This window comes from Epinephelus lanceolatus, chromosome 2, assembly GCF_041903045.1.
Source record: "Epinephelus lanceolatus isolate andai-2023 chromosome 2, ASM4190304v1, whole genome shotgun sequence".
Classification (NCBI taxonomy): Eukaryota; Metazoa; Chordata; class Actinopteri; order Perciformes; family Serranidae; genus Epinephelus; species Epinephelus lanceolatus.
In genome coordinates this window covers 33,812,503-33,827,047 of record NC_135735.1, presented here as the reverse complement: position 1 = coordinate 33,827,047, position 14,545 = coordinate 33,812,503, and the positions used below count along the sequence as shown (strand labels likewise).

Here is a 14,545-nt window from a genome sequence, read left to right as displayed (position 1 = left end):
TTTTCATTGATATAAAAATTAAATTAAATTAATATAAAATACAGGCACATAGAAGGACATGAAATGATGGCAAATCTGGTTAGCCCAGATTTTCCTGGAAAAAAACAAGATATAGCATGTGTATGTAGCCTTTATAATGACTGTGATATGAGCTTAAAAGTAAAGGCAGTAAAAATACCCCAAAAACGCCTAGGGCCCATGGGGTTAAAGACAAAACACTCTGGCCCCCCATTCACTGTTTGCACCTTTTGTAAGGAAACAGTGAGATGGAGTAACAGTGCGACATTCCCACCTTGAACAGGCAATGTAAAAGGGGCTCAAGCATTTCTCTGTATTTATCACTTATGCCATGTAAAACTACTCTATCCTGAAAAAAAACAATACAGTGGCTGTCTAGTGCACAGTAAACACAGGGCTGTTCTTCACATTGCAATTGCAAACAGAGAAGCTCAGACTGTTATTACTGTAGTTGTGTTCTGTGACATGGGAGGCTGCTCGATTATTCTAAAGGAAAGATGGTCATTTAATGGAAATGAGTGTTGGGGCTATACAGCATGTTGCAGAGAGAACATACCATCAATATATACTCATTTATAATACACACCAACATCTACATCAACTGTCCATTCATTGGCTGCTCTCATTGACTTACATTATCTTCTTTTGCTGGAATTCCAGCAAAAGAAGTCAGGCTTTGGTTCGTCAATTTGCGCCCTTTCACGAGTCCTCACGTGTTGACACTGACCAAAGTGTGTGTTGCAAAATGCATACAGGCCATCTTGAATGTAGGTTTTGTGTCTGTAACATATTTTCTTGTCAATCAGTCTTTTGTTTCCTCATTTGCCTCCATAGTTTGCAGCTTTTGTATTGTCTCAGTTTCATCATTGGCAGGATGTGCATGACCTTTGTAGACTCTCAGGCCCCTGTTGGCACCGCCTCACAGCTCCGCGGCTATCTCATCTCCCCACGCTCCCCTAATTTTTGTTGGTCACGAGATGACGTGAAAAGAGATGAAAGGTCTTCGCGCTTGAACCTTGAACGTGTTTTCCTGAGGTGTCAATCAGCGGCCCAGTCTGTGTGTGTGTGTGTGTGTGTGTGTGTGTGTGTGTGTGTGTGTGTGTGATGAGGTACAGAGAGAGGGATATGTTGGCCTCTTTGCTGCATTATTGAGAGTAGCGCTACACCTTTATTCTCTCCCTTAACTCCCATTTTATCTGTTCCTTTCTCTCCATCCATCTTCCATTTCTTCTTATTCTTTTACCGCATTCTGCTCCACTCTTCCCATCCCCCTCCGTCTCTTTCTCTCCCTCTCTCTTTCTGTCTCTCCCCTCCACCCCTCCCCTCTCTCTTCCTTCAGTATTCTCTCCTTCCACTCCCTCCTCCTCCTCTCTTTCTCCATCGTCTCTCTCTCTCTCTCTCACTCCCGTCCATTCGCTCATCTCCTTGTCAGTCACCTTCCATCTCTTTCTCTCCCTTCTTCCCTTTTCCCTATCACATACTTGCATCCAAGTCTGTGCACGAAACAATCTTCCAACACTTTTCTGTACTCATGAACCTTACTTGATAAATGAGAGAGTGAAAGATACAAAGGTGCAGAGAGAGAGAGAGAGAGAGAGAGAGAGAGAGAGAGAGAGAGAGGATACACAGAAAAGGACTCAGCAATAGATGGAGCTACAGGAATAAACAGATAAAGGAAGAGAGACAGACAGGGATAGGCAGAAACAAAGACAAAGAATGACAGACGGAGATGGAAGAAAGGAGTGAGAGTGAGGCGGGAGCCAGCCTAGTGGATCCATAATTTCAGACTGATATGATGTTGATTTTATTTTTGTTGGTGTGTGTGTGTGTGTGTGTGTGTGTGTGTGTGTGTGTGTGTGTCTTGTGACTTTGAGGTGACTTAGCCCATTTATCATCAGACTATCAAGAAGCCTTGTGCGTCCGTGATGTACGAGCTGCTTTTGTTTGTTTGTTTTTTTGAAACCCACTGGCCACATGCTGATCTGTTGGAAGAATATTTGTTTGTGTGTGTCTGGTCTGTGTTTGTGCTGGTGTGACCAGAGTCACTACCGAAACTGTGTCGTAGAAGAAGAAGAAGAAGAAGAGGAAGAGGAAGAGGGGTGGAGGCGGGCAGTGTTAGCCCCACCTCCCCTCATCCCTCACGTATAAATAGGAGGCGAACGTAGCCTGTTCTCACTCAACACTCGCACTGAAGAATGAGATCCTTAAAGCACCTGAAACCTCACAGCAGGAGGAGCGTGGTGAGTTTATTGGCTCTCACTCGTAGCATGTTAAGTGGTAGTTTACAGAGGTGGCGGGCAACATGGGTTGATCTCCCTCACAGCTGAGAGACAGGTAGAGAGCTGCCTTCGGGGATGCTTTGGCTCTGTGTAGGGTTTCTTTGTTTTTTAAAGTTGCCATTTGCTGATTTCTTACATCTCACTAATTGAGAATTGTGTCTGGCATTAACTCCATTTTCCCTCTTTTGAGCTTTTTTCAACTCTTTCTCATTTCTCTTCCTCTCTCGCTCTGTTTCACTTCACTATTTTTTTTTTAAATCTTTCATTCTGTCTGGCTTTCATTTTGTCATTTTCTTTCTCCTTCTGTCTCCTGGTTGCTCACTGCCTCTCCCTCCCTCCCTCCCTCCCTCCCTCTGTCTCTACATATCTTTCTTTCTCTTTCTTCCTCTTGCTCTCTTTTGACTGCTGCCTTACACTCACCCTCTCACTCTTTCACTCAGCTCCCCCCTCCTCTCCAGTGTCTCTTTCTTTCTCTCTCTCTCTCTCTCTCTCTCTCTCTCTCTCCCACTCCGCCTTCCCTCCTCCCCCACCCCCTCTTCTCCTTATCTCTCCTTCACTCTCCCTCTACCTTTCATTTTCTCTTTTTTCTCCTCTCCCCCCTCCCCTCCACTAGACTCTTGCCTGCTCTAAGCTCTCTCTCTCCTGCTTCCCTCCCTCCCTCTTCTCTGTCTCTGCTTTTTCCTCTTCCCCCCTCTGTTCTCTCCCTGCTCTCCTCTGTTTTTGTCTCCTCTCCTGCTTTTCCTTTATTTTTTCCCTCGTATTTCTTAATCTTGCTCAATTTTTTCTTCCTCTTTTTTCCCCCCTCTTGCACTTGAATGTGTGTGTTTGTGTGTAGATCAGTAGGCCACCTAATCCCCCGCAACACACACACACACACACACACACACACACACACACAGGCCATACATGGTTAGTACGCTGGATTAGGATAGTGTCTTTCATATTTCCTGTATCTCAGTCACCAGATCTAAAGATTTGCCTTCAGACAGTCTTGATTCAGGTTGACTTCTCGTCCCAGAAACATTGATTTGTGATGAGGTTAGTCTCTGTTGTGTGTGTGTGTGTGTGTGTAGCCTTCGTTGTGATTCAATAAAAGGCTTCTGAGAATAAAAATTTCTGTTTCTCTCTGTCTCTTCCTCCTTCTATCTCTCTCGACAACCAGCTCAAAGAGGGACTCTGATTGGATGATGAGCCTCGACACCTTTTTGTCCTTATTGGATCACTTTTGATGAAGGACACGTTCCCATTCGAGGACACTATGCTTTAGTTTAGCTCTAGCCAAATTCTTGTCATTACTTTTCTACCTTAGTTGAGATTCAAGAGCACGAGGGTCCTGTCTTGACGAATGGGCGCTGTTTTCAACTTATCAAGAGCAGGCGATGTGTTCTTGTTTGACACTCAGCTTAATTGGCTAAAAAACAAACAGACATTCACCTAAACTTAAGACAGTGACCGAGACAAAAATCTGTATCCATCATTTTTATTCCCTGCACCGTAGACTCATAACAAACTCGATTTGCTGACTTTATCTCTGTAGCCAGATATATATTTGATAATTGCTTCCTTGCAGTACTGATGTCTCGTATGTATGTCTCTTTCTGTTCCAGGAGGAGGCGAGCCGGCGCCTGGGTAGATGTGAGCCCAAGGTAATGGCCAGGCTGGTGGACATAGGCACACAGACAGATCCAGTAGTTGTGCTGTCCCTGGCCCAGGCCGCCGTGCTAGGTCTCATCTCCCAGAATGAAGTGTTTGGCGCTACCATTGCACCCAACGGCTTCTACACCGGCGAACCCAAAGAGTCCCCCGCGCCAACAGTAGACGGAGTCGACTACGAGTACGCAGACCAGCTTATAGGAGCCAACGGAGATTACCTAGGAGATAACTTGGGAGAAGACGGACAAATGCAACCGAGCTGCAGTCAGAGGAGGTGGCAGCAGGGGCCCCCTCAACATCCGGACGCGAAAATGGTCGTCCCCGACCGTCACGGCCTGCAAGGCGGTGACGTGTCCTCGTCCCACGTGAAAGGGGAAGTGGTGAACTCTGGAATGTCCTCCTGTGTTCACATGCTGAACAGTATGGCTCCCCGTGGTGGTTTAGTACAAGTGGATCCAGCCACGCTCAGAGGCACCAACAAGAACTGTGCAGAATGTGAGCGGGAAGCAACCAATCAGCCGCAAGCCAACACACACGTTCACCCTCCTCCCCCCCAGGTGCCCCACAGAGGAGGGGAGCAGGGCCACAGAGGACTGCAGGGCCAACGCCCTATGGGTGGCCACGGTCGAGGTGGCAGAGAGGATGAAGAAGAGGTAGAACACCCGGGGAACAACATGATGAAGCCCACACAGCAGGAGGAAGCCATCAGCAGCTACTTCCAGACCAGTGAGGTGGGTAGCTATGATTCAGCGGAGATGGGTATGGGGGGCGAGTATGAAGACAGCAGCCAGAACATGATGTGGACAGATGGGGGTGCAGGAGCGCAACACCAGCAACCTCCACACCCCCAGCCTCCTCGTCGGCACGGCGGCCGCAGAGTGGATCGGCTAGATATCAACATCCAGATTGACGAATCTTACTGTGTAGATGTGGGAGATGGTCTGAAGCGCTGGAAGTGTCGGATGTGTGATAAATCGTACACCTCCAAGTACAACCTGGTCACGCACATCCTGGGCCACAACGGCATCAAACCGCACGCCTGTCCACATTGTGGCAAACTCTTTAAGCAGCCAAGTCATCTTCAAACCCACCTGCTGACCCATCAAGGTACGCGACCCCACAAGTGCACCGTCTGCAAGAAGGGCTTTACCCAGACCAGCCACCTGAAGCGACACATGCTCCAACACACCGACGTCAAGCCCTACAGCTGCCGCTTCTGCCGCCGTGGCTTCGCCTATCCTAGCGAGCTGCGAGCGCACGAGGTGAAGCATGAGCGCGGACGTTGCCATGTCTGCTCGCAGTGCGGCATGGAGTTCCCCACCTACGCCCACCTCAAACGCCACCAGACCAGTCACCAGGGCCCCCACACCTTCCAGTGCACCGAGTGCAACAAGTCCTTCGCCTACCGTAGCCAGCTCCAGAACCACCTCCTGAAGCACCAGAGCCCGAGGCCTTACACCTGCTCCCAGTGCGGCCTGGAGTTTGTGCAGCTCCACCACCTACGTCAGCACTCGCTTACTCATAAGGTAAGAACACTGTCGTCTGATACTTAGGCTCCGATCCAGACTTCAAGACTCCTCCAGTTACAGACACACTGTACATATTAACCTGCTTGGATAATTAGACTGTTAAAGGGACAGTTCACCCCGAAATCAAAAAAACATATTTTTCCTCTTCCAGGCAGTGCTTTTTGTCAATCTAGATGGTTTCGGTGTGAGTTGCCGAATATGTAGATATCGTCCGTAGAGATGTCTGCCTTGTCTTGAATATAGTGGAACTAGATAGCACCAAAAAATGTTGTTGCGTGAAACTCAACAGCAGTGCCTCTTTCCAGAAATCATGACCTGGTTACTCAAGATATTCCACAGACATTGTTTTGAGCAGTTATATTCAGGAACTGTTTTGTTCCTACATCTGCCAAACATATTGCTGTGCAGAATGAAGTGTACATCTACTCACGGACGAGAGGATCGGGCTTGTGACAGTGCAAGATGTAAACATTAATGGCGTCTTCCTCGACTGAACTGTAATGTTAGCTATCTCAGTGGTGCTCGGTGAGCTAGCAGTAGGTGCACGCTTCCCTCTTCACGAAGATACGGTTGGCAGGTGTAGTTTGGTAGAGAGAAAATAGTTCCTACATGACACTGCTCACAGCAAGGTCTGTGGATTATCTTGAGTAACCAGGTCATGACTTCTGAAAACAGACATTGCTGCTGTTGTTGTTGTTTTTCAAATGTATTTTTTGGCACTTTGAGCACCACAAGCTGAGTGCCATCTAGTTCCATTATATTGAAGAGGAGGCTGTCTAGATTGTTTTTCTTTTGTCATGTAAAGTAAAATAAGCGTAGAGAGCAAAAGCAAACAGACACACAAAAAAAGAGATCACCAGAGGGAGGCAACTCTGTCCATCCTCTGTCCTTTACCCACAAAGATCTGGGTGATGTAGACAGGTGAGAGCACTTACCCTAGCAGGCATCCATACTCTGTGCTGCGTCCTTTTGTGTCTTTATGTCGGACTTTTGTTGTGACTAAAACTTCCCTGGGAAACAGCAAAATGTCCCACACCAAGGACAGACTTTGCTACATTTTTTTTCTATTGTAGTGCTCACAAGTCTGGGTTAGGATGTGTGCCAGTGCCAGTTTTTGCATGTAGTCACCCTGAGTACAGTTTGTCACCTATTTAATAGAGAAGACACCAGGATGTGTGTCCTGGGGAGAATCGCGTTTCTAGCTCTGAAACAGTTCACAAATAAGGACAGATCTGTTGCAAGGTAATGCTCCTGTACGCTGTAAAAAAAAATCCCTTTCACATAAAATATGTTTTAATTAAGGAAATGAGAAGTAGAAGATATGTTCGTTCAGTGCTGCATCTTGACAAAGATTTGACTCTGTACATCCACAATACTGAGTGTCTTCCTGCACACCTCATTATAGTCTTCGCCTGAATGAAATGTCTGTAATCGCTCAGTGCCCCCTGTGTGCTCTACACACATGCATACAATTACTCACACACAGGTGAGGAAGAGAGATGAGGGCACTGAGAGATCCCAATTCATTTAATATTACCACCGCAGGACTATCTTTCCCTCAGTTCCCTCTCAGTTTGAAGCCGTGATTATTAGTCGTCATTTTAAAATCACAACATGTGACATAATTTCTCTGAAACTACACCCTTCGTTTTATCGTTTGATTGAGACATCTTTTGGAAATTGCCACTTTTTCTTCACAAAGATGGATGGAGCGATGGATAGAGTTTCTAAAATGAATCACACATAGTGACAAATGAAATGCTGAGGAGGATTTACCTAAATTTGATTACTTTAAGGGGAACAAAACCCCATAAGCCACACACTCATCATGGATATGAGAGAGCAGTCAGTATTCTCAGTAGAGGAAATGCTCTCTTTTGTATTTGAGCCTGCTGTCTGTTCACTGCTCCCCCTGGTGGACAGCAGCAACACAACACATTTGTTGTGCAGACAGCGGGGGGGACTGACAGCCTGCCAGATCTGTCTGCGTATACAAACACAGTCTCTCGACCCACTGGTGACCTGTAATACATATTTGCTCTTCTCAGTAAACCAGAATCCAGTTATTCAGAGCCACTTTTTTGTCTGCTGACACTGACTGTGGAGCAGAGAGCGTATGGTGCAGCAGCACATTCATTTAGACAAGCCTCAAGGCCTTGGATGTTGTGAATTGCTGCTCTTGTGACCTGCTTCTCGATGTTTATACATTTGCTGTCGCATGTGGTTGGGAATATTACAGAAACAGAGTAAGGATGGCTGTTAAGTTTGTTTGTTTTTGATGTACTGTAGTGTTCTCTCTTGGTACACCCAAAATGGCTGCCGTGGATTTTGATATAGTCAAGCAAATGAGCAATACCTCACAGACAGGATGTAAATATAATTAGATTTAAAAGTTCAACAAAAAATCACAGACAAAATGGTTGTTCTACTATCACAGCCATCATGCTCTTTGGCCTGCATGTTTGACAGCAACATTCCTACACCAAATGAGATATTAAAGAGTATAATCAGCTCTCAATGTTTGGAACTACAGTCCCCACAATGCCTTTGGGGATGTTGAATTTTTTAGCTTACATTTGTTTACATTATGGCAAATTGGCATTATTGAAATTAGCCAAATTAGCAATCACCATTTCCTGTTTCAAGTATGCTTATTGACGTATAGGAAGTTATCACTGGTTTACTTTAATAATGAAGAAAAGCTAAAAACATGATGATTTCAGGCGTTTTGGAGTCGAAGGCAGCATCTTTTTGTGATTACTAAGCAGATTAATGAACATCATACAGAGATATTCTTAGAGGTCTGATTCATTATTGAGTCCCTTATTCCTGATCAATTTTCTATGAGGCTCATGTGGACGAGCGAGACGAAGAGCGTGCAAGTATGGACAAAAGTGTTGACGAGACACAAAAACTTCCTTTGATCATGAAGTACACTGTAACTTACTCTCAACTCACAGTGACAAACAGAGTAAAAGCTGACCTAACTGAATGGTCCAATGCAGGTTGAATATGTATTGGCAGGTCCACGTTATGTACGTATGGTGTTTGAAAAGTCTGTAGCATCACTGCACTGCTTTTTTAAAAAACTATGATAGTCTGGTCACATCTCTTGCACGCATTCAAGCAACGTCTCACTCCCTCTTCCTCTTCTTGCAGGTTTCGTACTGATAGAGCTGAAATTACATTCAGTAACTACTACTATTACTATTTTTTTCTTGCTGAGGCAGCAAAGATTTTGCCATTGCGGCCCGCCAAAACAGAACGTTACCAGCAGAAACACCGTGCTGATGTTTCCACCCTTATTATACATTACAAGCAGCACTGTTGTCATCCGTCTTCATGAAATGAAGCCACTCTTTGAAATGCTTATTCCCCTCCGCCATGGCTCCCACATGTTGCAAGTATCTTAAAGTGTCGTTGCATGAGTCTGGCATCATTGTTTTGCAATGCACAACTGCCAGAAAACCATTCCAGCATCAATAAAAGGATAAGCTCGGAGGCATGTGATTCCGACGGATCAAACAATTTGGAAGCGGATCCTGTCACATTGAATCTGAAAATATATATATCATATCTGTGTGTTCAGATTTGACTGAGTTATAATCTCTAAAACAGACAGTACATTATTTTTGTATTGAAAGTCTTCTGGTTTCTGTTTGTAGCCCAAGTTGTATTGACCAATCACGTGTGAGCTGGCTTCGGTCGTTGCAGATGGACAGCAAAAGAGGCAGAATGCATTGGCTGAAATGCAATCTGGAAAGCCATTGGCTCTTGCCTCACAATTTAGCTTTTTATTAGCTTTTTTATTAGTATGTATCTGCATTCATATGCAGACATCAGTTTATAGAGATAAATAAACAATGACCAGCGCACAAAAGAGGAAGTCTTGTCCGGATATCTGCTGGCTATACCAGAAGCCCTGCCATATTGGCTGTTGCCCCCAGCTAAAGCGTCAGACTGATAGGCGATGGTTTCCAAGATTGACTGAATTATGACTTTAAGAAGGAGTGCTTATTGTTGCAGTCTGGTGCTAAAGGTTTCAAAGTACCCTAATTGCCTCCATGAGCTGCGTGCCACTGCTGCAGCTCCAACTGCTGACTGTGTCCACAAGCCGGCCAAATGAGCATCCAGACCACAATCAGTAGCATTCTGTTCTCAGAACACCAGCACGCACCTGTCCTTGTCACCTCGCTCAGTGAATCAGCCTCACTCTCACACCTCTTCCTCACACTTTGAAAACCTTTAAATTAAGCAACAAATCCACACCTGTCTCACTCTTAGTTAATAATGTGACAAGGAAACAAAATAGTACACGTTGCTATATTTGAATGATTAATCCTTTCCTTCTGTTTGCACCCTGCAGGGGATGAAAGGCCACAAGTGTGACGTGTGTTCCCGAGAGTTCACCCTGTCTGCCAACCTGAAGAGGCACATGCTCATCCACAACAGCGTCAGGCCCTTCCAGTGTCACGTCTGCTTCAAGAGCTTCATCCAGAAACAGACCCTCAAGACCCACATGATCGTCCACCTGCCTGTGAAGCCATTCAAATGCAAGGTGAGAATCTGAACTTGATTAAATTTATTTTTCTGAAATGATAATATTCTAGGTGATAGTAGCAAGTGTAAGATTTTCTAATTAATTTTGGCGTGAAATGAGATGTGATGGCGCATTCTAAGTTCAGTTCAATTTAATGTTAACAGGATTATGTGAGGAGGAGAAATTTCATAAGGATAATACTCTTAGATATCAGTGGTTTTGCTGTAATGATTTCACATTTCTTACCATGGGAGAAAATCCAGCTTAAGCTTTGAGGCAACTGTCATCAGTCAGGATGTTCTCACCATGAGCTACCATCCACATGTAGCTACCTTGTCACATACCTTTTAAATTAATTTATGTCTGTGTTCATTAATGTCAGTGTTTTATATTTTTTCGCAGGTATGTGGCAAGTCTTTCAACAGAATGTACAACCTGCTGGGCCACATGCATCTCCACGCTGGTAGTAAGCCCTTCAAGTGTCCTTACTGCACCAGTAAGTTCAACCTGAAGGGAAACCTCAGCAGGCACATGAAGGTCAAGCATGGGATGGACGTCTCACCAGAAGGACAAGGTGAGGCCTGCTTCACATGCTGTCACATATTATCTTTAACTGTCATTTAGAATCCAGGGAAGGTTGGTTGAATGTGCTCTTCTTCAGTCTACAAATACACACGTGTCCACAAATATAACCAATAAACATTATCAGTGATAAATGTTTAATTGTAATTTAAGTTTGGGACTAATATATGGTAGTAACAGACCATCAGCGTGCACAGCCTGAATATGTCAATATCCTTGGACCCTGTCATGCTCAGTCTAAGCTGCCAACCTCTTATTTTTCACCACTATGCACCATACAAGAGGAACACACTCTTTTTTATAAAAATGATATTTAGCACATAAATCAGTAATTTAAGATTGATATTTTTATACAAGCAACATTCATATCAAAAGCTCTTTTTAAGCTGCATATCTATTGAGTAAAACACTTTCTCTGTCTTGTTTTTAGTTTATCAGTTGTGCAGGCACACTTACTGATGTAACATGTTTGCAATTACAGCTACATTAAAGGAACACTTCATCCCCTAAATCACTTTTTGTATATCAATTATTCATCCAATGTTATGTTCATTCATGAGGAAAACATTATTTTTCTTGCATGCCTCCACGCTGAATAAAGAATCCAAAATGGAGAAAATTCTTGATGAATTGCAGTGAATGGGGGCCACATTTAACAACAGCAAAACTACATCAAAACATCCATTTACAAATTCTCATATAACTCATGCAGTATAATCTAAGTCTCATTTAACCAGTTGTATGCTCAGTACCTCACAAACACAGTGCCCCTTCTAATGGGGAACTGAACTGAAGGTGAAACTTATCTATGCTCTCTTCAAAGCCAGACTCCATTCACAAAAACAGTAATTTTACCTCACTGAATACGGGACCTGCTGTTAGTTAGTTAGTGTTAATATGTGACTTTGGTGTTTTAAAGGCATCATTTAGATTTATCAAAGTCACACATTTACACAAACAAATTAAGTAATTGAGGCAGTGGTAGACCAGCAGCTCCCGTGTTCAGGGAGGTAAAATTACTGTTTTTGTCAGTGGAGTCTGGTACTGAAGAGAGCACAGTTAAGTTTCACTTTTGGTTCAGCTCTCCCTCTGACAGGGCTGTTTGTTTGGGAAGTACTGAGCATACGACTGCATAAATGAGACTTGGATTGTACTGCAAGAGTTGTGTTTGTGTTTGTAAACAGATATTTTGATACAGTTTTTGTGTTGTTAAAACGCAGCCCCTAGTTCTCTGTGTTTTTAGATACTTCGTTCACTGCAGATATGCAAGAAAAGCAAAAATTCATTCACAAATTCAGTGTAACACAAGGTGAGTAATTGATATTCCATTAGTCATTTCATTAAGGCCCTGGAAACCTATTTTCTCAATCAGCTTCTTACTATCTTGAATCCTGAATCCTACATGAAGCAAAACGTTCTGCCAAACATGCAAGATTTCTGTATTAAGTTTTCTCGTTTTCTAGTTTGAGGTGGGTGTCATGTACCTTCAAGCAGAGTGTATTAGTAATTGAACCAGAATCTGATGACAGTTATGGGATTGCTTGTGGTGGAATCTGATCAAACCTTACCCACACAGTCCTGATGAAGCAGCTTAGCTACTGAATATTAAACGCTTACTTAAAATGACCTATGGATAGTTTTCCTAAACTTTAAACTATCATTATTCCTTTTGTAAATCATACATATCCAATGGAAACAAAACTATAATCGTATATGAAAGTTATATAAAAATGAATTCCTCAGTGTTTTTAATTTAAAGCAAGAACCCATATCTGTTAACACTGAAGCAATAAAACAGTGTAAACCATCATGTGTAACACTATGGAACAGTGTTGGTACTGGAATTCCTTCAGCACAGTGACACTGATTGTACTTCCTGTGAGGAAGAATATAGCTTTGGAAATGTACTTTATAATTTTCTTTTTGTATTTCCCAGAAGTACTTCCCGAAATGGATAACCAGGGGGAGTATGAAGGACAGAATTTCGGCTTTACGTCACCAGACAATATGGACAATGGTGGCTCCCAAAACCTCACTAAACTCACTACAGCAAACATGGAGGACATGGAGGAGTATTACAATTTCGGGAAGGATACTAACACCTACACTACACCTTGAGTGCTGATGAACCGGGAGAACATGTTGTGCTTTTTCTTGAAGGCTTAAGGAAACTGCAGAGTTGTTGTCAAGGCTTTGGGAGACACTGGGGACGGGGTTTTACTTTCAGTTTTGGCCTCCTTCCAGAAGAGCCAGAACTGACGGACTCTGATGGGAGGCCAGGAAGGAGACGCACTTCAAAGGAGACGTTTCAGCTCTGTTGCTGATAGCAGAGACACTGAAACTGTTGACGCCGGTCTGGAGCTCCTTTTTTTTGGAATTACCACGCTTAGCGACTCAAAGACTCTCACTGGCGGACGGTCAAATCTGTATGTTGTGTGTATGTATCAGTTATTTGGAAACAAAAAAAAGAAAAGTTGCAGAGCCATCCGTTTCATTTGATGTGATAGAAATCTGTTTACCATTTTGCCATTTTTTTGTCATTCACAACCAACGTATGCCCTTATATTTTTGACTGAAAGTGCCAGCTAGATACATTTGCAACTAAGCTTCCACCGTGTCAGCTATTTACTCACTGTATATCGAACTTTTGATACATAGTCACAACATATTCATAGGTTTGAATGCTCTTACTAAACAGTTCCTAAATGTAGTTACCATTCCTGCTTCGCCCTCAGTTTAAACAGGCCGCTCTTTCAATGCGTGGAGGACATTGTAGCCTTTCTCTTGCCAGGGCACTTACTACCAAAGTTGCTACTGTCACATGGCGGCTGAAACCAGAAAACAGTGTGACCGACATGCAAAGCCCTCTCACTGTACAAATGATTCTGCAACATGCAGCGTGTTTACCCAACGTTTTTTGTCTCACATGGTTTAGCTTTACATTAATAATCTATCCCGTGTAGTGAATATACTGCTCAAAGTTTTTGAATTACTGAGTGAACAATACAAAGCACTTTTTCATTGAGACCTGTCATTTATTTTCTGTGAAGACTATCTTCAGATTGAACTCTTTTGCCTCAAAGAGAAGAGCTGGGGGGAAATAAGATCGTAGAATCTTTCAAACCCCCACAACGGCAGTATTATTGAACACAGATATGCTTTCTCAGTAGGTTTTTTTTGTAAACTGCAGTTTCCTTGATATGGATATTTCACAGTTGTCAGTTTAAATGTGAAGTGAAGAATGAGCAGTTTGTACGGAGACTCAGCAGTTTGTTTCTTTTTTTTTGTTGTTTGTAGTTTCAGCACTCTTAAATCCAGGGCTGTTTACACTTCACTTTCAATTCACTTCATTCAAAAAGATATTTCCCCTTGATGGGGAAAAAAACACTGAGAGTGAATGTCAAATGCAATCTGTAGGTAGAAAAAAGAAAGAAATTCTTGGGAGGTTCGAGTTACATTTTTGTATGATTGAATTGAAAGTGGACTGACGCTAGTCCTGCTGTTCATAATTCTGTTTTGGGGACAGACAGCTCCCCCTGTCCTGCCATGCAGGTCAGCCTTGATATGCACACTAAACCAGAGAAATGGTCTACTAGTTCTTCTTTGAGATGAGGAATATCAAACTGAGACCTCATGGAAATTGACCATGAATTATTTAATAAAGGTTCTCTAGTTTAAATGATGGAGGCTGGTGTTTTAATCTGTCACTATTTGGGGGGAGGAGGGGTATTCTCAGAGTCTGGTATTTTTAGCGGTAGGGATGGCTGTGGTTGTTCCACCCCTGACTGAAGGAATTGCCTTGAAATAAAGTACAAACAATCATGGGATGTATCCTACTGACTTTGGTGATCCTGTGACTTCCTTTAGCGCAGGGGTGTCCAGACTTTTTTGAATGGGGGCCAGATAAAATAATGTCAAAATACCTGGGGGCCAACTGATTCTCG

The 14,545-nt window shown here is 43.3% G+C and overlaps 1 protein-coding gene across 3 annotated transcripts in view; it reads left to right on the top strand.

Moving 5' to 3' along the window:
- Window positions 1-14,278, top strand: part of znf710b (zinc finger protein 710b) — a 39,882-nt gene extending 25,604 nt beyond the window's left edge. The window contains exons 1-5 of one of the 3 annotated variants that reach the window (XM_033628467.2): window positions 2,140-2,258; window positions 3,905-5,476; window positions 9,846-10,037; window positions 10,422-10,593; window positions 12,538-14,278. In XM_033628467.2, the coding sequence (XP_033484358.2) occupies window positions 2,214-2,258; window positions 3,905-5,476; window positions 9,846-10,037; window positions 10,422-10,593; window positions 12,538-12,719 (2,163 nt within the window). In that variant the 5' untranslated portion in view covers window positions 2,140-2,213 and the 3' untranslated portion in view covers window positions 12,720-14,278. Of the gene's footprint in view, window positions 1-2,139; window positions 2,259-3,904; window positions 5,477-9,845; window positions 10,038-10,421; window positions 10,594-11,862; window positions 11,934-12,537 lie in introns of those variants that run through there. The other 2 variants (XM_078160978.1, XM_078160982.1) reach the window with 2 other exon arrangements.
- Window positions 14,279-14,545: the final 267 nt, after the last annotated feature.